At 48.0% G+C, this 25605-nt stretch overlaps 1 protein-coding gene across 1 annotated transcript in view; it reads right to left on the reverse strand.

The window, feature by feature from the left end:
• LOC129839162 (b(0,+)-type amino acid transporter 1-like) overlaps positions 1–24569 on the reverse strand; it is a 350362-nt gene extending 325793 nt beyond the window's left edge. The window contains exons 1-4 of the mRNA XM_055906452.1: positions 24512–24569; positions 11472–11537; positions 11304–11327; positions 3693–3827 (exon numbers count right to left, since the gene is read on the reverse strand). Of these exons, the coding sequence (XP_055762427.1) occupies positions 3693–3821 (129 nt within the window). The 5' untranslated portion in view covers positions 3822–3827; positions 11304–11327; positions 11472–11537; positions 24512–24569. The remainder of the gene's footprint in view (positions 1–3692; positions 3828–11303; positions 11328–11471; positions 11538–24511) is intronic.
• Between the last annotated feature and the right edge of the window lie 1036 nt (positions 24570–25605).

Genomic DNA, 25605 nt, shown 5'->3' on the forward strand with positions numbered 1-25605 from the left:
GTGATGTAGAAACCACCGTGTTGCTGGAGCAGGACGTGATGTAGAAACCACCGTGTTGCTGGAGCAGGACGTGATGTAGAAACCACCGTGTTGCTGGAGCAGGACGTGATGTAGAAACCACCGTGTTGCTGGAGCAGGACGTGATGTAGAAACCACCGTGTTGCTGGAGCAGGACGTGATGTAGAAACCACCGTGTTGCTGGAGCAGGACGTGATGTAGAAACCACCGTGTTGCTGGAGCAGGACGTGATGTAGAAACCACCGTGTTGCTGGAGCAGGACGTGATGTAGAAACCACCGTGTTGCTGGAGCAGGACGTGATGTAGAAACCACCGTGTTGCTGGAGCAGGACGTGATGTAGAAACCACCGTGTTGCTGGAGCAGGACGTGATGTAGAAACCACCGTGTTGCTGGAGCAGGACGTGATGTAGAAACCACCGTGTTGCTGGAGCAGGACGTGATGTAGAAACCACCGTGTTGCTGGAGCAGGACGTGATGTAGAAACCACCGTGTTGCTGGAGCAGGACGTGATGTAGAAACCACCGTGTTGCTGGAGCAGGACGTGATGTAGAAACCACCGTGTTGCTGGAGCAGGACGTGATGTAGAAACCACCGTGTTGCTGGAGCAGGACGTGATGTAGAAACCACCGTGTTGCTGGAGCAGGACGTGATGTAGAAACCACCGTGTTGCTGGAGCAGGACGTGATGTAGAAACCACCGTGTTGCTGGAGCAGGACGTGATGTAGAAACCACCGTGTTGCTGGAGCAGGACGTGATGTAGAAACCACCGTGTTGCTGGAGCAGGACGTGATGTAGAAACCACCGTGTTGCTGGAGCAGGACGTGATGTAGAAACCACCGTGTTGCTGGAGCAGGACGTGATGTAGAAACCACCGTGTTGCTGGAGCAGGACGTGATGTAGAAACCACCGTGTTGCTGGAGCAGGACGTGATGTAGAAACCACCGTGTTGCTGGAGCAGGACGTGATGTAGAAACCACCGTGTTGCTGGAGCAGGACGTGATGTAGAAACCACCGTGTTGCTGGAGTAGGACGTGATGTAGAAACCACCGTGTTGCTGGAGCAGGACGTGATGTAGAAACCACCGTGTTGCTGGAGCAGGACGTGATGTAGAAACCACCGTGTTGCTGGAGCAGGACGTGATGTAGAAACCACCGTGTTGCTGGAGCAGGACGTGATGTAGAAACCACCGTGTTGCTGGAGCAGGACGTGATGTAGAAACCACCGTGTTGCTGGAGCAGGACGTGATGTAGAAACCACCGTGTTGCTGGAGCAGGACGTGATGTAGAAACCACCGTGTTGCTGGAGCAGGACGTGATGTAGAAACCACCGTGTTGCTGGAGCAGGACGTGATGTAGAAACCACCGTGTTGCTGCAGCAGGACGTGATGTAGAAACCACCGTGTTGCTGGAGCAGGACCTAATGTAGAAACCACCGTGTTGCTGGAGCAGGACGTGATGTAGAAACCACCGTGTTGCTGGAGCAGGACGTGATGTAGAAACCACCGTGTTGCTGGAGCAGGACGTGATGTAGAAACCACATCCCTGGTCATCCCTACTGCCTCTGATCTGGCCGACTCACTAAACAGAGAACATCCCTGGTCATCCCTACTGCCTCTGATCTGGAGGACTCACTAAACAGAGAACATCCCTGGTCATCCCTACTGCCTCTGATCTGGAGGACTCACTAAACAGAGAACATCCCTGGTCATCCCTACTGCCTCTGATCTGGAGGACTCACTAAACAGAGAACATCCCTGGTCATCCCTACTGCCTCTGATCTGGAGGACTCACTAAACAGAGAACATCCCTGGTCATCCCTACTGCCTCTGATCTGGAGGACTCACTAAACAGAGAACATCCCTGGTCATCCCTACTGCCTCTGATCTGGCCGACTCACTAAACAGAGAACATCCCTGGTCATCCCTACTGCCTCTGATCTGGAAGACTCACTAAACAGAGAACATCCCTGGTCATCCCTACTGCCTCTGATCTGGCCGACTCACTAAACAGAGAACATCCCTGGTCATCCCTACTGCCTCTGATCTGGAGGACTCACTAAACAGAGAACATCCCTGGTCATCCCTACTGCCTCTGATCTGGAGGACTCACTAAACACAGAACATCCCTGGTCATCCCTACTGCCTCTGATCTGGAGGACTCTCTAAACAGAGAACATCCCTGGTCATCCCTACTGCCTCTGATCTGGAGGACTCACTAAACAGAGAACATCCCTGGTCATCCCTACTGCCTCTGATCTGGCCGACTCACAAAACAGAGAACATCCCTGGTCATCCCTACTGCCTCTGATCTGGAGGACTCACTAAACAGAGAACATCCCTGGTCATCCCTACTGCCTCTGATCTGGCCGACTCACTAAACAGAGAACATCCCTGGTCATCCCTACTGCCTCTGATCTGGAGGACTCACTAAACAGAGAACATCCCTGGTCATCCCTACTGCCTCTGATCTGGAGGACTCACTAAACAGAGAACATCCCTGGTCATCCCTACTGCCTCTGATCTGGAGGACTCACTAAACAGAGAACATCCCTGGTCATCTCTACTGCCTCTGATCTGGAGACTCACTAAACAGAGAACATCCCTGGTCATCCCTACTGCCTCTGATCTGGAGGACTCACTAAACAGAGAACATCCCTGGTCATCCCTACTGCCTCTGATCTGGCCGACTCACTAAACAGAGAACATCCCTGGTCATCCCTACTACCTCTGATCTGGAGGACTCACTAAACAGAGAACATCCCTGGTCATCCCTACTGCCTCTGATCTGGAGGACTCACTAAACAGAGAACATCCCTGGTCATCCCTACTGCCTCTGATCTGGAGGACTCACTAAACAGAGAACATCCCTGGTCATCCCTACTGCCTCTTATCTGGAGGACTTACTAAACAGAGAACATCCCTGGTCATCCCTACTGCCTCTGATCTGGAGGACTCACTAAACAGAGAACATCCCTGGTCATCTCTACTGCCTCTGATCTGGAGACTCACTAAACAGAGAACATCCCTGGTCATCCCTACTGCCTCTGATCTGGAGGACTCACTAAACAGAGAACATCCCTGGTCCTCCCTACTGCCTCTGATCTGGAGGACTCACTAAACAGAGAACATCCCTGGTCATCTCTACTGCCTCTGATCTGGAGACTCACTAAACAGAGAACATCCCTGGTCATCTCTACTGCCTCTGATCTGGCCGACTCACTAAACACAAATATTTAGTTTGTGAATAATGTCTGAGTGTTGGCGTGTGCCCCTGGCTATCCGTATAAAGAAAAATGAAATTTTAAATGATGCAATCTGTTTTGTATAAGTTTAATATATAAAATACGGTTTATAAGGAATTTGAAATTATTTATAGTTTGACCTTTTTGATCCTTAAGTATATTTTAGCAATTACATTTACTTTTGATACTTAAGTATATTTAGAAGTAAATACTTTTAGACTTTTATTCAAGTAGTATTTTACTGGGTGACTTTTACTTGAGTCATTTTCTATGAAGGTATCTTTACTTCGTATGACAATTTGGAACTTTTTCAACCACTAAAGTTATTATGAGAACTTTTTAGTAACGTATGTTTTTGCTCCTGCTGAGGTAGACAGTTTTAAAGTGGACTTTTGTCCGGCATTACACACATACTGTCCTCTACATTACTCACATCCTTCTGTAGCACGGTAGCCTTCACGTCCTCCTCAGCAGGCTTGGAGTGGGAGGCAGACATATTGGAGGTTGGGTCGGGGCCTCCATTAAACATGTCCTTCCTCTTCCTCACACTGCCCTCGTCCATGTCACCCTGCTCACACACACACACACACACACACACACACACACACACACACACACACACACACACACACACACACACACACACACACACACACACACACACACACACACACACACACACACACACACACACACACACACACACACACACACACACACACACACACACGTAAGAGGACAATGTAAAGAGGACAGACTCAGTTCTCATCAACTCATCTTCATTCAAAAGACTCAATCTTGGACACTCTTACTGACAGTTGTGGCTGCTTTGCGTGATGTATTGTTGTCTCTACCTTCTTGCCCTTTGTGTTGTTGTCTGTGCCCAATGTTTGTACCCTGTTTTGTGCTGCTACCATGTTGTGTTGTTGTCATGTTGTGTTGCTACCATGCTGTGTTTTCATGTGTCGCTACCATGCTGTGTTGCTGTCTTAGGTCTCTCTTTATGTAGTCTGATGTACAGTACCAGTCAAAAGTTTGGACACACCAACTCATTCAAGGGTTTTAATTTTTACTATTTTCTACAATGTAGAATAATAGTGAAGACACCAAAACTATGAAATAACACGTATGGAATCATGTAGTAACCAAATAAGTGTTAAACAAGTCAAAGTACATTTTATGTTTGAGATTCTTCAAGGTAGCCACCCTTTGCACACTCTTGGCATTCTCTCAACCAGCTTCACCTGGAATGCTTTTCCAACAGTCTTGAAGGAGTTCCCACATATGCTGAGCACTTGTTAGCTGCTTTTCCTTCACTCTATGGTTCAACTCATCCCAAAACATCTCAATTGGTTTGAGGTCGGGTGATTGTGGAGGCCAGGTCATCTGATGCAGCACTCCATCACTTTTCTTCTTGGTCAAATAGCCCTTACACAGCCTGGAGGTGTGTTGGGTCATTGTCCTGTTGAAAAACACCACTAAGCGCAAACCAGATGAGATGGCGTATCGCTGCAGAATGCTGTGGTAACCATGCTGGTTAAGTGTGCCTTGAATTCTAAATAAATCACTGACAGTGTCACCAGAAAAGCACCCCCACACCATCACACCTCCTCCTCCACGGTGGGAACCACACATGCGGAGATCATCCGTTCACCTACTCTGCGTCTCACAAAGACACGGCGGTGGGAACAAAAATCTCACATTTGGACTCATCAGACCAAAGGACAGATTTCCACTGGTCTAATGTCCATTGCTTGGGTTTCTTGGCCCAAGCAAGTCTCTTCTTCCTATAGGTGTCCTTTAGTAGTGGTTTCTTTGCAGCAATTCAACCATGAAGTCCTGATTCACACAGTCTCCTCTGAACAGTTGATGTTGAGATGTGTCTGTTACTTGAACTCTGTAGCATTTATTTGGGCTGCAATCTGTGGTGCTGGTAACTCTAATGAACTTATCCTCTGCAGCAGAGGTAACTCTGGGTCTTCCTTTCCTGTGGTGGTCCTCATGAGAGACAGTTTCATCATAGTGCTTGATGGGTTTTGCGACTGCACTTGAAGAAACTTTCAAAGTTCTTGAAATGTTCCGTATTGACGGACCTTCATGTCTTCAAGTAATGATGAACTGTCTTTTCTCTTTGCTTATTTGAGCTGTTCTTGACATAATATGGAATTGGTCTTGGTTTCTAACTTCTGTATACCACCCCTACACTGTCACAACACAACTGATTGGCTCAAACGCATTAAGAAGGAAAGAAATTACACAAATTAACATTTTAACAAGGCACACCTGTTAAATGAAATGGATTCCAGGTGACTACCTCATGAAGCTGGTTGAGAGGATCAGGATGTCACCCTACTATCTGTCCTGGTAACTGTAGCCACAACTGAGGGTCTGTATCCTAACAGACACCCTATTCCCTATAGGCCCTGGTCTAAAGACTGAGGGTCTGTATCCTAACAGACACCCTATTCCCTATAGGCCCTGGTCTAAAGACTGAGGGTCTGTATCCTAACAGACACCCTATTCCCTATAGGCCCTGGTCTAAAGACGGAGTGTCTGTATCCTAACAGACACCCTATTCCCTATAGGCCCTGGTCTAAAGACTGAGGGTCTGTATCCTAACAGACACCCTATTCCCTATAGGCCCTGGTCTAAAGACTGAGGGTCTGTATCCTAACATACACCCTATTCCCTATAGGCCCTGGTCTAAAGACTGAGGGTCTGTATCCTAACAGACACCCTATTCCCTATGGGCCCTGGTCTAAAGACTGAGGGTCTGTATCCTAAACAGACACCCCATTCCCTATAGGCCCTGGTCTAAAGACTGAGGGTCTGTATCCTAACAGACACCCTATTCCCTATAGGCCCTGGTCTAAAGACTGAGGGTCTGTATCCTAACAGACACCCTATTCCCTATAGGCCCTGGTCTAAAGACTGAGGGTCTGTATCCTAACATACACCCTATTCCCTATAGGCCCTGGTCTAAAGACTGAGGGTCTGTATCCTAACAGACACCCTATTCCCTATGGGCCCTGGTCTAAAGACTGAGGGTCTGTATCCTAACAGACACCCTATTCCCTATAGGCCCTGGTCTAAAGACTGAGGGTCTGTATCCTAACAGACACCCTATTCCCTATAGGCCCTGGTCTAAAGACTGAGGGTCTATATCCTAACAGACACCCTATTCCCTATAGGCCCTGGTCTAAAGACTGAGGGTCTGTATCCTAACAGACACCCTATTCCCTATAGGCCCTGGTCTAAAGACTGAGGGTCTGTATCCTAACAGACACCCTATTCCCCATGGGCCCTGGTCTAAAGACTGAGGGTCTGTATCCTAACAGACCCTATTCCCTATGGGCCCTGGTCTAAAGACTGAGGGTCTGTATCCTAACAGACACCCTATTCCCTATAGGCCCTGGTCTAAAGACTGAGGGTCTGTATCCTAACAGACACCCTATTCCCTATAAGCCCTGGTCTAAAGACTGAGGGTCTGTATCCTAACAGACACCCTATTCCCTATAGGCCCTGGTCTAAAGTAGTGAACTATATATAGAATAGGAAGCCGTGTGACAGTGATAGTGAGTCTGAACAGTGTTGGTACACACGGAGTCATCCTGTTTCAGTGTTTTAGTATATTGATTATGTGGCTGTGCGTTAGCAACAGACGGGCTGGCGCCAGGGGCAGTAAACACAGGCTGCGTACTAAATGGAACCCTATTCACTACACACTGCACTACTTTTGACCAGGTCCCTATGGAACCAGGGTCAACAGTAGTGAACTACGTAGGGAATAGGGTGCTATTCATGACTCTTGCCACAGTAAACACAGTACTGAGTTGGCGTCAATGAGTCACTCGTCCTCTCGTCCTCTCGTCCTCTCGTCCTCTCGTCCTCTCGTCCTCTCGTCCTCTCGTCCTCTCGTCTGTCTCTCAGCAGATTAGGGATGTAAAGATTTACAGATAAAGACTGAGGGATGTAAAGATTTACAGATAAAGGTCGTTCCTGGATCACATGTTTCAGATACCAGTGCATCTGTCAGCGGGAGTCCAAACTGATCCAAATGAAGCATCGTTCAGAAAAAAACGATTCCAACGTTACAAAATCCCTTTGACTCGTTTGGTTTTATTCCTAAAATACCTGTTATCTGTTGTGACTGAACGGACGTGACCTGTCCTTCAGTAGTCTATCAAACTGTTATGTACCTGTTATCTGTTGTGACTGATGTGACCTGTCCTTCAGTAGTCTATCAAACTGTTATGTACCTGTTATCTGTTGTGACTGATGTGACCTGTCCTTCAGTAGTCTATCAAACTGGTATGTACCAGTTATGTGACCTGTCCTTCAGTAGTCTATCAAACTGTTATGTACCTGTTATCTGTTGTGACTGATGTGGCCTGTCCTTCAGTAGTCTATCAAACTGTTATGTACCTGTTATGTGACCTGTATTTCAGTAGTCTATCAAACTGTTATGTACCTGTTATCTGTTGTGACTGATGTGACCTGTCCTTCAGTAGTCTATCAAACTGTTATGTACCTGTTATGTGACCTGTATTTCAGTAGTCTATCAAACTGTTATGTACCTGTTATCTGTTGTGACTGGTGTGACCTGTCCTTCAGTAGCCTAATGGCACCCTATTCCCTATGTAGCTTTTCTTCATGATACACTATGGCTACAAGTATGTGGACACCCCTTCAAATGAGTGTATTCAGCTTTTTCAGCCACACCTGTTCCTGACAGGTGTATAAAATCGAGCACAGTCGTACAATCTCTATAGACCAACATTGGTAGTAGAATGGCCAGAACTGAAAAGCTCAGTGACTTTCAATGTGGCACCGTCACAGGAGCCACCGTTACAACAAGTCAGTTTGTCAAATTTCTGCCATGCTAGAGCTGCCCCGGTCAACTGCTAGAGCTGCCATGGTCAACTGCTAGAGCTGCCATGGTCAACTGCTAGAGCTGCCATGGTCAACCGCTTGAGCTGCCCCGGTCAACTGTTAGAGCTGCCCCGGTCAACTGTTAGAGCTGCCCCCGGTCAACTGCTAGAGCTGCCCCGGTCAACTGCTAGAGCTGCCCCCGGTCAACTGCTAGAGCTGCCCCGGTCAACTGCTAGAGCTGCCCCCGGTCAACTGCTAGAGCTGCCCCGGTCAACTGCTAAAGCTGCCCCGGTCAACAGTTAGAGCTGCCCCCGGTCAACTGCTAGAGCTGCCCCCGGTCAACTGCTAGAGCTGCCCCCGGTCAACTGCTAGAGGTGCCCCGGTCAACTGCTAGAGCTGCCCCCGGTCAACTGCTAGAGCTGCCCCGGTCAACTGCTAGAGCTGCCCCGGTCAACTGCTAGAGCTGCCACGGTCAACTGCTAGAGCTGCCACGGTCAACTGCTAGAGCTGCCACGGTCAACTGCTAGAGCTGCCACGGTCAACTGCTAGAGCTGCCACGGTCAACTGCTAGAGCTGCCACGGTCAAGCCGACCTCTGAGGCATCCGTCTGAACAACTCTCTCTCTCTCAAAGTCTGGTATCACCAGCACTGGATTACAGCAGAGAGCCTCCTGTAACGTTATAAATGCTTTGGTGTCCCTTTCATCCCATTTGACCATGTTTGGCCCTCTGGCTCTAGTCATGTCGGTGAGTGGGGGCGGCCACTGTGGCATAATTTGGGATGGACTTCCGGTAGTAACCGGTCAGCCCTAGGAAGGCTCAAACCTGCTTCTTATTTACTGGTTTCGGCCATCCTCTAATTGCCTCCACCTTCTTACGTTGGGATTTGATTAACTCTCTTCCCACGGTGTATCCCAGATACTCGGTTTCCTCTAACCCCACGTAACACTTGGCAGGGTTCGCCGTGAGCTCTGCCTTTCTAAGGGCGTCTAGCGCTGCCTGTATCTGGGGTAAGTGAGATTCCCAATCTGGGCTGTAGATTCCCACGTCATCAGAATAGGCTACAGCGTAAACTCGGTGCGGTTTTAGGACTTGGTCCATGAGCCGTTGAAAGGTGGGTCCCTGCGTAAGCCGAATGGCATGACGGTGTACTGAAACAAACCGTCAGGGGTTGCAAAGGCTGTCTTTTCTTTGGCTCTGGGGGGTCAAAGGAATTTGCCAGTAACCTTTGGCCTGGTCCAGGGTCGTAATGTACCGAGCGTTACCAGTTTTCTCCAGCAGTTCATCTACTCGGGGCATGGGGTAGGCATCACACTTTGGCCTGGTCCAGGGTCGTAATGTACCGAGCGTTACCAGTTTTCTCCAGCAGTTCATCTACTCGGGGCATGGGGTAGGCATCACACTTTGGCCTGGTCCAGGGTCGTAATGTACCGAGCATTACCAGTTTTCTCCAGCAGTTCATCTACTCGGGGCATGGGGTAGGCATCACACTTTGGCCTGGTCCAGGGTCGTAATGTATCGAGCGTTACCAGTTTTCTCCAGCAGTTCATCTACACGGGGCATGGGGTAGGCATCACACTTTGGCCTGGTCCAGGGTCGTAATGTATCGAGCGTTACCAGTTTTCTCCAGCAGTTCATCTACTCGGGGCATGGGGTAGGCATCACACTTTGGCCTGGTCCAGGGTCGTAATGTACCGAGCGTTACCAGTTTTCTCCAGCAGTTCATCTACTCGGGGCATGGGGTAGGCATCACACTTTGGCCTGGTCCAGGGTCGTAATGTACCGAGCGTTACCAGTTTTCTCCAGCAGTTCATCTACTCGGGGCATGGGGTAGGCATCACACTTTGGCCTGGTCCAGGGTCGTAATGTACCGAGCGTTACCAGTTTTCTCCAGCAGTTCATCTACTCGGGGCATGGGGTAGGCATCACACTTTGGCCTGGTCCAGGGTCGTAATGTACCGAGCGTTACCAGTTTTCTCCAGCAGTTCATCTACACGGGGCATGGGGTAGGCATCACACTTTGGCCTGGTCCAGGGTCGTAATGTACCGAGCGTTACCAGTTTTCTCCAGCAGTTCATCTACTCGGGGCATGGGGTAGGCATCACACTTTGGCCTGGTCCAGGGTCGTAATGTACCGAGCGTTACCAGTTTTCTCCAGCAGTTCATCTACTCGGGGCATGGGGTAGGCATCACACTTTGGCCTGGTCCAGGGTCGTAATGTACCTAGCGTTACCAGTTTTCTCCAGCAGTTCATCTACTCGGGGCATGGGGTAGGCATCACACTTTGGCCTGGTCCAGGGTCGTAATGTACCGAGCGTTACCAGTTTTCTCCAGCAGTTCATCTACTCGGGGCATGGGGTAGGCATCACACTTGGAGATTTAATTTACCTTCTGAAAATCCTTTCAAAATCGCCAAGACCCATCAGGCTTGGAGACCATCACTACCATTCCCTACGTGACTCTTCAACCACTCCATCTGTCAGCATTTTTCTCTGCTCTAATCGCGGCTCGTCGAGCCTCGGGTACCCGATACGGCCTCATGCTTAATTTTCTCCCTGGTAGGGAAACAATATCATGAGCCGTAACCTCAGTTCGGGCCTGGTATCCCTGGAAACACATCATTGTTTTTATGAACCAGGGTCTTTACTTCCTGTTCTGGGGACAGAGTAGGTGAAACATGCACGTCGGCTGCCTCCTGAGTGGGTACGGGGTACGTGACAATGTGTTTCTCTCTCTCGCCATGCTTTTAACTGGTTAATGTGATAGATGTGTTCCGGGGGCCGACGACCTGGCTGTCGGATCCGATAATTAACTTCTATTCTTATATTTTCTCCAGCACTTCACACGGTCCTTTCCATGTGGCTAGTAGTTTACACTCTACCGTGGGGACCAGTACTAACAGCTTATCTCCCGGTTGAAATTCCCTCAGGGTAGCCTGCTGGTTATAAGTGTGCCGGTGGTGCTCTTGTGCTTGCCTCATGTGCTCACTGACGATGGGCGTCACTGTGGCTATCATGTCTTGCATTGCCGTGATGTGCTGTATAACGGTTGTATAAGAGGTGGATTGGTGCTCCCAGGTTTCTCGGGCGATGTCTAAGATTCCCCGGGAGTGCCTCCCATATACCAGCTAAAATAGCTCATATACCCACCTCCTGTGTAGTAATGATACCCACCTCCTGTGTAGAAATGATTCCCACCTCCTGTGTAGAAATGATACCCACCTCCTGTGTAGAAATGATACCCACCTCCTGTGTAGAAATGATACCCACCTCCTGTGTTGAGATGATACCCACCTCCTGTGTAAGAATGATACCCACCTCCTGTATAGAAATGATTCCCACCTCCTGTGTAGAAATGTTTGTAGTTGTGTTTGATGCAGGAACCCAGGAATGTCTTCAGATAACTCTCTGGAAGATGAAACAAAGATGCACACATTGGAAATGGTTACACACACACACACAGACACAGACACACACACACAGACACACGCAAACACACACAGACACACGCAAACACACACACACACACACACACACACACACACACACACACACACACACACACACACACACACACACACACACACACACACACACACACACACACACACACACACACACACACACACACACACACACACACACACACACACGTGTGTCCTGCTAAACTGTACATTCAAAACATAACGACTACTTTTGGGTCAGGGAAAATGTATGTAGTAAAAAGTACATAATTTTCTTTAGGAATGTAGTGAAGTAAAATTAAAAATATTCTAAAATAAAAATAGTTAAGTAGAGTAAAAGTTGTCAAAAATCTAAATAGTAAAGTACAGATACCCAACAAATCGACTTAAGTCGTACTTTCAAGTATTTTTACTTGCATTGCCTTGCAAAAGTATTCATCCCTCTTGGCGTGTTTCCTATTTATTTGCATGACAACCTGTAATTTACATTTCGTTTTATTTGGATTTCATGTAATGGACAAACACAAAATAGTCGAAATTGGTGAAATTAAATGGAAAAAAATTACTTGTTTCAAAAAAATAAAAAAATAAAAGAATACAGAAAATAAAAGAAATTTTCATGGAAAAGTGATGCGTACATATGTATTCACCCCCTTTGTTATGAAGCCCCTAAATAAGATCTGGTGCAACCAATTACCTTCACAAGTCACATAATTGGTTAGATTGCACACAGGTGGACATTATATAAGTGTCACATGATCTCAGTATATATACACCTGTTCTGAAAGGCCCCAGAGTCTGCAACACCACTATGCAAGCGGCACCACCAAGCAAGCGGCACCATGAAGTCCAAGGAGCTCTCCCAACAGGTCAGGGACAAAGTTGTGGAGAAGTACAGATCAGGGTTGGGTTATAAAAACATATCATAAACTTTGAACATCCCACAGAGCACCATTAAATCATTATTATAAAATGGAAAGAATATGGCACCACAACAAACCTGCCAAGAGAGGGCCGCCCACCAAACCTCACCAGGCAAGGAGGGCATTAATCAGAGAGGCAACAAAGAGACCAAAGATAACCCTGAAGGAGCTGCAAAGCTCCACAGCGGAGATTGGAGTATCTGTCCATAGGATCACTTTAAGACGTACACTCCACAGAGCTGGGCTTTTTAATTTTTAATTTCACCTTTATTTAACCAGGTAGGCCAGCTGAGAACAAGTTCTCATTTATAACTGGGACCTGGCCAAGATAAAGCAAAGCAGTGCGACACAAACAACAACACAGAGTTACACATGGAATAAACAAACGTACAGTCAATAACACAATAGAAAAATCTATGTACAGTGTGCACATGTAGTAAGATTAGGGAGGTAAGGCAATAAATAGGCCATAGTGGCGAAATAATTACAATATAGCAATTAAACACTGGATTGATTGATGTGCAGAAGATGAATGTGCAAGTAGAGGTACTGGTGTGCAAAGGAACAAAAATAAATAACAATATGGGGATGAGGTAGTTGGGTGGGCTGTTTACAGATGGGCTGTGTACAGGTGCAATGATTGGTAAGCTGCTCTGACAGCTGATGCATAAAGTTAGTGAGGGAGATATACGACTCGAGTTTCAGTGATTTTTGTAATTTGTTCCAGTCATTGGCAGCAGAGAACTGGAAGGAAAGGCGGCCAAAGGAGGAGTTGGCTTTGGGGATGAGCAGTGAAATTTACCTGCTGGGGCGCGTGCTACGGGTGGGTGCTGCTATCGTGACCAGTGAGCTGAGATAAGACGGGGATTTACCAAACAAAGATTTATACAGTTGTGGAAAACTTTTTGAGAATGACACAAATATTAATTTCGACAAAGTTTGCTGCTTCAGTGTCTTTAGATATTTTTGTCAGATGTTACTATGGATTACTGAAGTATAAATACAAGCATTTCGTAAGTGTCAATTACAATTACAATTGACAATTACATTAAGTTGATGCAGAGTCAAAATTTGCAGTGTTGACCCTTCTTTTTCAAGAACTCTGCAATCCGCCCTGGCATGCTGTCAATTAACTTCTGAGCCCCATCCTGACTGATGGCAGCCCATTCTTGCATAATCAATGCTTGGAGTTTGTCAGAAATTGTGGGGTTTTGTTTGTCCACCCGCCTCTTGAGGATTGACCCCAAGTTCTCAATGGGATTAAGGTCTGAGGAGTTTCCTGGCCATGGACCCAAAATATCGATGTTTTGTTCCCCGAGCCACTTAGTTATCACTTTTGCCTTATGGCAAGGTGCTCCATCATTCTGGAAAAGGCATTGTCATCAAACTGTTCCTGGCTGGTTGGGAGAAGTTGCTCTCGGAGGATGTGTTAGTACCATTCTTTATTCATGGCTGTGTTCTTAGGCAAAATTGTGAGTGAGCCCACTCCCTTGGCTGAGAAGCAACCCCACACATGAATTGTCTCGGGATGCTTTACTGTTGGCATGACACAGGACTGATGGTAGCGCTCACCTTGTCTTCTCCGGACAAGCTTTTTTCCGGATGCCCCAAACAATCGGAGAGGGGATTCATCAGAGAAAATGACTTTACCCCAGTCCCCAGCAGTCCAATCCCTGTACCTTTTGCAGAATATCAGTCTGTCCCTGATGTTTTTCCTGGAGAGAAGTGGCTTCTTTGCTGCCCTTCTTGACACCAGGCCATTCTCCAAAAGTCTTCGCCTCACTGTGCGTGCAGATGCACTCACACCTGCCTGCTGCCATTCCTGAGCAAGCTCTGTACTGGTGGTGCCCCGATCCCACAGCTAAATCAAATTTAGGAGACGGTCCTGGCGCTTGCTGGACTTTCTTGGGCGCCCTGAAGCCTTCTTCACAACAATTGAGCCGCTCTCCTTGAAGTTCTTGATGATCTGATAAATGGTTGATTTAGGTGCAATCTTACTGGCAACAATATCCTTGCCTGTGAAGCCCTATTTGTGCAATGCAATGATGATGGCACATGTTTCCTTGCAGGTAACCATGGTTGACAGAGGAAGAGCAATGATTCCAAGCGCCACTCTCCTTTTGAAGCTTCCAGTCTGTTATTCGAACTCAATCAGCACGACAGAGTGATCTCCAGCCTTGTCCTCGTCAACACTCACACCTGTGTTAATGAGAGAATCACTGACATGATGTCAGCTGGTCCTTTTGTGGCAGGGCTGAAATGCAGTGGAATTTTTTGGTTGTTGTGGGGATTCAGTTCATTTGCATGGCAAAGAGGGACTTTGCAATTTATTGCAATTCATCTGATCACTGTTCATAACCTTCTGGAGCATATGCAAATTGCCATCATACAAACTGAGGCAGCAGACTTTGTGAAAATTAATATTTGTGTCATTCTCAAAACTTTTGGCCACGACTGTAGATGACCTGGAGCCAGTGGGTTTGGCGACGAATATGAAGTGAGGACCAGCCAATGAGAGCATACAGGTCGCAGTGGTGGGTAGTATATGGGGCTTTAGTGACAAAACAGATGGCACTGTGATAGACTACATCCAATTTGGATTGGAGGCTATTTTGTAAATGGCATCGCCGAAGTCGAGGATCAGTAGGATGGTCAGTTTTAAGAGGGTATGTTTGGCAGCATGAGTGAAGGAGAGTTTTTTTGCAAAATAGGAAGCCGATTCTATAATTCATTTTGGATTGGAGATGCTTAATGTGAGTCTGGAAGGAGAGTTTACAGTCTAACCAGACAGCTAGGTATTTGTAGTTGTCCACACATTCTAAGTCAGAACCGTCCAGAGTAGTGATGCTGGACGGGCGGGTGCGGGCGGCGATCGGTTGAAGAGCATGCATTTAGTTTTACATGCATTTAAGAGCAGTTGGAGGCCACGGAAGGAGAGTTGTATGGCATTGAAGCTCGTCTGGAGGTTTATTAACACAGTGTCCAAAGAAGGGCCAGAGGTATACAGAATGGTGTCATCTGCATAGAGGTGGATCAAAGAATCACCAGCAGCAAGAGCGACATCATTGATATATACAGAGAAAAGAGTCGGCCTGAGAATTGAACCCTGTGGCACCCCCACAGAAACTGCCAGAGGTCCAGACAACAGGCCATCCTATTTGACACACTGAACTCTATCTGAGAAGCAGTTGGTGAACCAGGCGAGGCAGTCATTTGAGAAACCGATGCTGTTGACTCTGCCGATAAGAATGTAGTGATTGACAACGTCGAATGCCTTGGTTGATGAAGACGGCTGCACAGTACTGTCTTTTATTGATAGCGGTTATGATATCGTTTAGGACCTTGAGCGTGGCTGAGGTGCACCCATGACCAGCTCGGAAACCAGATTGCATAGCGGAGAAGGTACGGTGGGATTCGAAATGGTCGGTGATCTGTTTGTTAACTAGGCTTTCGAAGACTTTAGAAAGGCAGGGTAGGATAGATATAGGTCTGTAACAGCTTGGGTCTAGAGTGTCTCCCCCTTTGAAGAGGGGGATGACCGCGGCAGCATTCCAATCTTTAGGGATTTTAGATGATACGAAAGAGAGGTTGAACAGGCTAGTAACAGGTGCTGCAACAATTGCAGCGTATAATTTTAGAAAGAGAGGGTCCAGATTGTCTAGCTCGGCTGATTTGTAGGGGTCCAGATTTTGCAGCTCTTTCAGAACATCAGCTGATAGAATGAGGTCAATATCCTTCCAGGATACCTGGGCCAGGTCGATTGCTCGCTGTAACGTTCGTCATATTCCTCCTCCTCGGATGAGGAAAAGGAGTAAGGGTCGGACCAAAACGCAGCGTTGTATGATGACATACTGATTTATTTAAATAAAGACGAAACACGAAGAACACTTGAATTGATTACAAAATAACAAACGACGTAGACTGACCTGAACATAAGAACTTACATAAAAACGAAGAACGCATGAAACAGGAACAGACTACCCAAACGAACGAACAAACGAAACAGTCCCGTGTGGTAGACACAGACACAGGAACAATCACCCACAAACAAACGGTGAGAACAGCCTACCTTAATATGGTTCTCAATCAGAGGAAACGTCAAACACCTTCCTCTAATTGAGAACCATATCAGGCAACACATTTAACCCAACATAGAAACACATAACATAGAATGCCCACCCCAACTCACGCCCAATTGAGGGCATCTAGCTTAGATTGTAGGACAGCTGGGGTGTTAAGCATATCCCAGTTTAGGTCACCTAACAGTACAAACTCTGAAGATAAATGGGGGGCAATTAATCCACATATGGTGTCCAGGGCACAGCTGGGGGCAAAGGGGGCCTATAACAAATGTTAACAGTGAGAGACTTATTTCTGGGAAGGTGGATTTTTTTTAAAGTAGAAGCTCGAACTGTTTGGGCACAGACCTGGCTTTACGGAAGAGTGGCCAGAAAAAAGCCATTGCTTAAAGACAAAAATTAGAAAACACGTTTGGTGTTCGCCAAAAGATATGTGGGAGACTCCCCAAACATATGGAAGAAGGTACTCTGGTCAGATGAGACTAAAATGTAGCTTTTTGGCCATCAAGGAAAACGCTATGTCTGGCGCAGACCCAACACCTCCCTCAATCCAATTGAGAATCTGTGGTTTGACTTAAAATTGCTGTACATCAGCGGAACCCATCCAACTTGAAGGAGCTGGAGCAGTTTTGTCTTGAAGAATGGGCAGAAATCCCAGTGGCTAGATGTGCCAAGCTTATAGAGACATACCCCAAGATACTGGCAGCTGTAATTGCAGCAAAAGGTGGCTCTACAAAGTACTGACTTGGGGGGTGAATAGTTATCAACTTCCTATCAACTTCCGGCGCCGAAAAGAGATGGCTGCCTCGCTTCGTGTTCCTTGGAAAATATGCAGTATTTTGTTTTTTTACGTGTTATTTCTTACATCGGTACCCCGGGTAATCTTAGGTTTCATTACATACAGTCGGGAGGAACTACTGAACATACGATTAACGTCAACTCATCATCGTTCCTACCAGGAATATGACTTTCCCGAAACGGATCCAGTGTTTTGCCTTCCACACAATACAATGGATCTGATCCCAGCCGGCGACCCTGTGCGACGCCGAAAAAGGGGAAAACGTGGCGGTCTCGTGGTCAGGCTTCGGAGACGGGCACATCGCGCTCCACTCCCTAGCATACTACTCGCCAATGTCCAGTCTCTTGACAATAAGGTTGATGAAATCCGAGCACGGGTAGCATTCCAGAGAGACATCAGGGATTGCAACGTGCTCTGCTTCACGGAAACATGGCTAACTCAAGGGACGCTAACGGAGTCGGTGCAGCCAGCTGGTTTCTTCATGCATCGCGCCGACAGAAACAAACATCTTTCCGGTAAGAAGAGGGGCGGGGGGGTATGCCTTATGATTAACGAGAAGTGGTGTGATCATCATAACAACACACAAGAACTCAAGTCGTTCTGTTCACCTGATCTAGAACTCCTCACAATCAAATGTCGACCGCATTATCTACCAAGGGAATTCTCGTCAATCATAATCACAGCCGTATACATTCCCCCCCAAGCAGACACATCGATGGCCCTGAACGAACTTTATCTGACTCTTTGTAAACTGGAAACCACACACCCTGAGGCTGCATTCATCGTAGCTGGGGATTTTAACAAGGCTAATCTAAAAACAAAACTCCCTAAATTCTATCAGCATATCGATTGTGCTACCAGGGCTGGAAAAACACTAGACCATTGTTATACTAATTTCCGCGACGCTTATAAGGCCCTCCCCCGCCCCCCTTTCGGAAAAGCTGACCACGACTCCATTTTGTTGATTCCAGCCTACAAACAAAAACTCAAACAACAAGCTCCCGCGCTCAGGTCTGTTCAACGCTGGTCCGACCAATCTGAATCCACGCTTCAAGACTGCTTCGATCACGCGGATTGGAATATGTTCCGCATCGCGTCCAACAACAATATTGACGAATATGCTGATTCGGTGAGCGAGTTCATTAGGAAGTGCATTGACGATGTCGTACCCACAGCAACGATAAAAACATTCCCAAACCAGAAACCGTGGATTGACGGCAGCATTCGCGTGAAACTGAAAGCGCGAACCACTGCTTTTAACCAGGGCAAGGTGACCGGAAGCATGACCGAATACAAACAGTGTAGCTATTCTCTCCGCAAGGCAATCAAACAGGCTAAGTCTCAGTACAGAGACAAAATCGAGTCGAAATTCAACAGCTCAGACACAAGAGGTATGTGGCAGGGTCTACAGTCAATCACGGATTACAAAAAGAAAACCAGCCCCGTCGAGGACCAGGATGTCTTGCTCCCAGACAGGCTCAACAACTTTTTTGCCCGCTTTGAGGACAATACAGTGCCACTGACACGGCCCCCTACCAAAACCTGCGGGCTCTCCTTCACTGCAGCCGAGGTGAGTAAAACATTTAAACGTGTTAACCCTCGCAAGGCTGCAGGCCCAGACGGCATTCCCAGCCGCGTCCTCAGAGCATGCGCAGACCAGCTGGCTGGTGTGTTTACGGACATATTCAATCAATCCTTATCCCAGTCTGCTGTTCCCACATGCTTCAAGAGGGCCACCATTGTTCCTGTTCCCAAGAAAGCTAAGGTAACTGAGCTAAACGACTACCGCCCCGTAGCACTCACTTCCGTCATCATGAAGTGCTTTGAGAGACTAGTCAAGGACCATATCACCTCCACCCTACCGGACACCCTAGACCCACTCCAATTTGCTTACCGACCCAATAGGTCCACAGACGACGCAATCGCAACCACACTGCACACTGCCCTAACCCATCTGGACAAGAGGAATACCCATGTGAGAATGCTGTTCATCGATTACAGCTCAGCATTTAACACCATAGTACCCTCCAAACTCGTCATCAAGCTCGAGACCCTGGGTCTCGACCCCGCCCTGTGCAACTGGGTCCTGGACTTCCTGACGGGCCGCCCCCAGGTGGTGAGGGTAGGTAACAACATCTCCACCCCGCTGATCCTCAACACTGGGGCCCCACAAGGGTGCGTTCTGAGCCCTCTCCTGTACTCCCTGTTCACCCACGACTGCGTGGCCATGCACGCCTCCAACTCAATCATCAAGTTTGCGGATGACACTACAGTGGTAGGCTTGATCACCAACAACGACGAGACGGCCTACAGGGAGGAGGTGAGGGCCCTCGGAGTGTGGTGTCAGGAAAATAACCTCATACTCAACGTCAACAAAACAAAGGAGATGATTGTGGACTTCAGGAAACAGCAGAGGGAGCACCCCCCTATCCACATCGACGGGTCAGTAGTGGAGAAGGTGGAAAGTTTTAAGTTCCTCGGTGTACACATCACGGACAAACTGAACTGGTCCACCCACACAGACAGCGTTGTGAAGAAGGCGCAGCAGCGCCTCTTCAACCTCAGGAGGCTGAAGAAATTCGGCTTGTCACCAAAAGCACTCACAAACTTCTACAGATGCACAATCGAGAGCATCCTGTCGGGCTGTATCACCGCCTGGTACGGCAACTGCTCCGCCCACAACCGTAAGGCTCTCCAGAGGGTAGTGAGGTCTGCAGAACGCATCACCAGGGGCAAACTACCTGCCCTCCAGGACACCTACACCACCCGATGTCACAGGAAGGCCATAAAGATCATCAAGGACAACAACCACCCAAGCCACTGCCTGTTCACCCCGCTATCATCCAGAAGGCGAGGTCAGTACAGGTGCATCAAAGCAGGGACCGAGAGACTGAAAAACAGCTTCTATCTCAAGGCCATCAGACTGTTAAACAGCCACCACTAACATTTAGCGGCCGCTGCCAACATACTGACCCAACTCCAGCCACTTTAAAAATGGGAATTGATGGAAATTATGTAAAAATGTACCACTAGCCACTTTAAGCAATGCCACTTAATACAATGTTTACATACCCTACATTACCCATCTCATATGTATATATACTGTACTCTATATCATCTACTGCATCTTGCCATCTTTATGCAATACATGTACCACTAGCCACTTTAAACTATGCCACTTATGTTTACATACCCTACAGTACTCATCTCATATGTATATACCGTACTCTATACCATCTACTGCATCTGCCATGCCGTTCTGTACCACCACTCATTCATATATCTTTATGTACATATTCTTTATCCCTTTACACTTGTGTGTGTGTGTAAGGTAGTAGTGTGGAATTGTTAGGTTAGATTACTGTTGGTTATTACTGCATTGTCGGAACTAGAAGCACAAGCATTTCGCTACACTCGCATTAACATCTGCTAACCATGTGTATGTGACTAATAAAATTTGATTTGATTTGATTTGATTTGATTTGGTTATGCATGCTCAAGTTTTCCATGTTTTTTTTGTCTTATTTCTTGTTTGTTTTTCGCAAGAAAAAATATTTAGCATCTTCAAAGTGGTCGGCATGTTGTGTAAATCAAATGATACAAACCCCCCAAAAATATATTTTAATTACAGGTTGTAAGGCAACAAAATAGGAAAAATTCCAAGGGGGGTGAATACTTTTGCAAGCCACTGTCAGTGCTTGACGACACCGCACACAACACACTGTAACAACTCTCCTGATGGTCAGCCTGACAGCTACGAGGGTTAATGTCTCCTGATGGTCAGCCTGACAGCTACGAGGGTTAATGTCTCCTGATGGTCAGCCTGACAGCTACGAGGGTTAATGTCTACTGATGGTCAGCCTGACAGCTACGAGGGTTAATGTCTCCTGATGGTCAGCCTGACAGCTACGAGGGTTAATGTCTCCTGATGGTCAGCCTGACAGCTACGAGGGTTAATGTCTCCTGATGGTCAGCCTGACAGCTACGAGGGTTAATGTCTCCTGATGGTCAGCCTGACAGCTACGAGGGTTAATGTCTCCTGATGGTCAGCCTGACAGCTACGAGGGTTAATGTCTCCTGATGGTCAGCCTGACAGCTACGAGGGTTAATGTCTCCTGATGGTCAGCCTGACAGCTACGAGGGTTAATGTCTCCTGATGGTCAGCCTGACAGCTACGAGGGTTAATGTATCCTGATGGTCAGCCTGACAGCTACGAGGGTTAATGTCTACTGATGGTCAGCCTGACAGCTACGAGGGTTAATGTCTCCTGATGGTCAGCCTGAAAGCTACGAGGGTTAATGTCTCCTGATGGTCAGCCTGACAGCTACGAGGGTTAATGTCTCCTGATGGTCAGCCTGACAGCTACGAGGGTTAATGTCTCCTGATGGTCAGCCTGACAGCTACGAGGGTTAATGTCTCCTGATGGTCAGCCTGACAGCTACGAGGGTTAATGTCTCCTGATGGTCAGCCGGACAGCTACGAGGGTTAATGTCTCCTGATGGTCAGCCTGACAGCTACGAGGGTTAATGTCTCCTGATGGTCAGCCTGACAGCTACGAGGGTTAATGTCTCCTGATGGTCAGCCTGACAGCTACGAGGGTTAATGTCTCCTGATGGTCAGCCGGACAGCTACGAGGGTTAATGTCTCCTGATGGTCAGCCTGACAGCTACGAGGGTTAATGTCTCCTGATGGTCAGCCTGACAGCTACGAGGGTTAATGTCTCCTGATGGTCAGCCTGACAGCTACGAGGGTTAATGTCTCCTGATGGTCAGCCTGACAGCTACGAGGGTTAATGTCTCCTGATGGTCAGCCTGACAGCTACGAGGGTTAATGTCTCCTGATGGTCAGCCTGACAGCTACGAGGGTTAATGTCTCCTGATGGTCAGCCTGACAGCTACGAGGGTTAATGTCTCCTGATGGTCAGCCTGACAGCTACGAGGGTTAATGTCTCCTGATGGTCAGCCTGACAGCTACGAGGGTTAATGTCTCCTGATGGTCAGCCTGACAGCTACGAGGGTTAATGTCTCCTGATGGTCAGCCTGACAGCTACGAGGGTTAATGTCTCCTGATGGTCAGCCTGACAGCTACGAGGGTTAATGTCTCCTGATGGTCAGCCTGACAGCTACGAGGGTTAATGTCTCCTGATGGCCAGCCTGACAGCTACGAGGGTTAATGTCTCCTGATGGTCAGCCAGACAGCTACGAGGGTTAATGTCTCCTGATGGTCAGCCTGACAGCTACGAGGGTTAATGTCTCCTGATGGTCAGCCTGACAGCTACGAGGGTTAATGTCTCCTGATGGTCAGCCTGACAGCTACGAGGGTTAATGTCTCCTGATGGTCAGCCTGACAGCTACGAGGGTTAATGTCTCCTGAAGGTCAGCCTGACAGCTACGAGGGTTAATGTCTCCTGATGGTCAGCCTGACAGCTACGAGGGTTAATGTCTCCTGATGGTCAGCCTGACAGCTACGAGGGTTAATGTCTCCTGATGGTCAGCCTGACAGCTACGAGGGTTAATGTCTCCTGATGGTCAGCCTGACAGCTACGAGGGTTAATGTCTCCTGATGGTCAGCCTGACAGCTACGAGGGTTAATGTCTCCTGATGGTCAGCCTGACAGCTACGAGGGTTAATGTCTCCTGATGGTCAGCCTGACAGCTACGAGGGTTAATGTCTCCTGATGGTCAGCCTGACAGCTACGAGGGTTAATGTCTCCTGATGGTCAGCCTGACAGCTACGAGGGTTAATGTCTCCTGATGGTCAGCCTGACAGCTACGAGGGTTAATGTCTACTGGGGTGAAACAGAGTGAACACTTTGAACTACTGTCATTCGTTTATAACTCTATATGACCTGGTTCTGTTAATGCCTGATCTGTTACATCCTCTATGATAGACTGACAGACAGGAGGACAGACAGACAGACAGACAGGAGGACAGACAGACAGACAGACAGGAGGACAGGAGGACAGACAGACAGACAGACAGACAGACAGACAGACAGACAGACAGACAGACAGACAGACAGACAGACAGACAGACAGACAGACAGACAGGAAGAAAGACACTGACGGACGGACAGACAGACAGACAGGCATATACGTAATGACAGACAGACAGGCATATACGTAAGGACAGACAGACAGACAGACAGACAGACAGACAGACAGACAGACAGACAGACAGACAGACAGACAGACAGACAGACAGACAGACAGATACATAAGGACAGACAGACAGACAGACAGATACATAAGGACAGACAGAGATAGACATGAAGACACAGACAGAAAGATACATAAGGACAGACGGACGGACGGACAGAAAGACACAAACAGACAGAGACAGACAGACAGATACATAATGACAGACAGACAGAGACAAACACAGACAGACAGACAGACAGACAGACAGACAGACAGACAGACAGACAGACAGACAGACAGACAGACAGACAGACAGACAGACAGACAGATAAATAAGGACAGACAGACAGAGACAGACACAGGCAGACAGAGACAGACAGAAAGATACATAAGGACAGACAGACAGAAAGATACAAAAGGATGGACGGACAGAAAGATACAAAAGGATGGACGGACAGACAGACACACCACAGTCAGGCCACCACAGTCAGGCCACCAGTCAGGCCACCACAGTCAGGCCACCACAGTCAGGCCACCACAGGGCTCTGTCCCAAATGGCACCCTATTCCCTTTCTAGTACACTACATGACACCCTAATCCCTATATAGTGCACTACATGACACCCTATTCCCTATATAGTGCACTACATGACACCCTATTCCCTATCTAATTCACTACATGACACCCTATTCCCTATCTAATTCACTACATGACACCCTATTCCCTATCTACTGTCCTACTGTCCTCTTCTGTTCTCTACTGTTCTACTGTCCTACTGTCCTCTTCTGTTCTCTACTGTCCTACTGTCCTCTTCTGTTCTCTACTGTTCTACTGTTCTACTGTTCTACTGTTCTCTACTGTTCTGTTCTACCGCCTCTCATAATAACACACCATTTCCAGACCCACTGACTAAACTTGAAACCCCCAGACATAAATTCCTCTCCTCTGACACAGCTGGCGTCAACAACGCAGACTCACCTGATAGCAGCAGAAATCATCAACTAGAGATAGATCTACTACGATGCACAACACATTCCTCTGTGGCTCTCAACTACTCCTGGCTGTCTCCCTGAGACAAAGAACACATTATGGGAGGAGAAACAGACACTCAACACTCCATCTGATTGGAGGAGGCAGGGGCTGGAGAACAGGGAGGTAGGAGGAGGCAGGGGCTGGAGAACAGGGAGGTAGGAGGAGGCAGGGCTGGAGAACAGGGAGGTAGGAGGAGGCAGGGCTGGAGAACCGGGAGGTAGGAGGAGGCAGGGCTGGAGAACAGGGAGGTAGGAGGAGGCAGGGCTGGAGAACAGGGAGGTAGGAGGAGGCAGGGCTGGAGAACCGGGAGGTAGGAGGAGGCAGGGCTGGAGAACCGGGAGGTAGGAGGAGGCAGGGCTGGAGAACCGGGAGGTAGGAGGAGGCAGAGCAGGAGAATAGGGAGGTAGGAGGAGGCAGGGGCAGGAGAACAGGTAGGTAGGAGGAGGCAGAGCAGGAGAATAGGGAGGTAGGAGGAGGCAGAGCAGAAGAATAGGGAGGTATGCAGGTAGAACGGTGTCAGGTAGAAGAGGTGATAGGTAGAACTGTGTCTGGTAGAAGAGGTGATAGGTAGAACTGTGTCTGGTAGAAGAGGTGATGGGTGGGGTCTATAGTGCAGGTAGAACTGTGTCTGGTAGAAGAGGTGATGGGTAGAACTGTGTCTGGTAGAAGAGGTGATGGGTGGGGTCTATAGTGCAGGTAGAACTGTGTCTGGTAGAAGAGGTGATGGGTAGAACTGTGTCTGGTAGAAGAGGTGATGGGTGGGGTCTATAGTGCAGGTAGAACTGTGTCTGGTAGAAGAGGTGATGGGTAGAACTGTGTCTGGTAGAAGAGGTGGTAGGTGGGGTCTATAGTGCAGGTAGAACTGTGTCTGGTAGAAGAGGTGATAGGTGGGGTCTATAGTGCAGGTAGAACTGTGTCAGGTAGAAGAGGTGGTGGGTGGGGTCTATAGTGCAGGTAGAACTGTGTCTGGTAGAAGAGGTGATGGGTGGGGTCTATAGTGCAGGTAGAACTGTGTCAGGTAGTAGTGGTGGTAGGTGGGG

This window comes from Salvelinus fontinalis, chromosome 40 (assembly GCF_029448725.1).
Source record: "Salvelinus fontinalis isolate EN_2023a chromosome 40, ASM2944872v1, whole genome shotgun sequence".
Lineage (NCBI taxonomy): Eukaryota > Metazoa > Chordata > Actinopteri > Salmoniformes > Salmonidae > Salvelinus > Salvelinus fontinalis.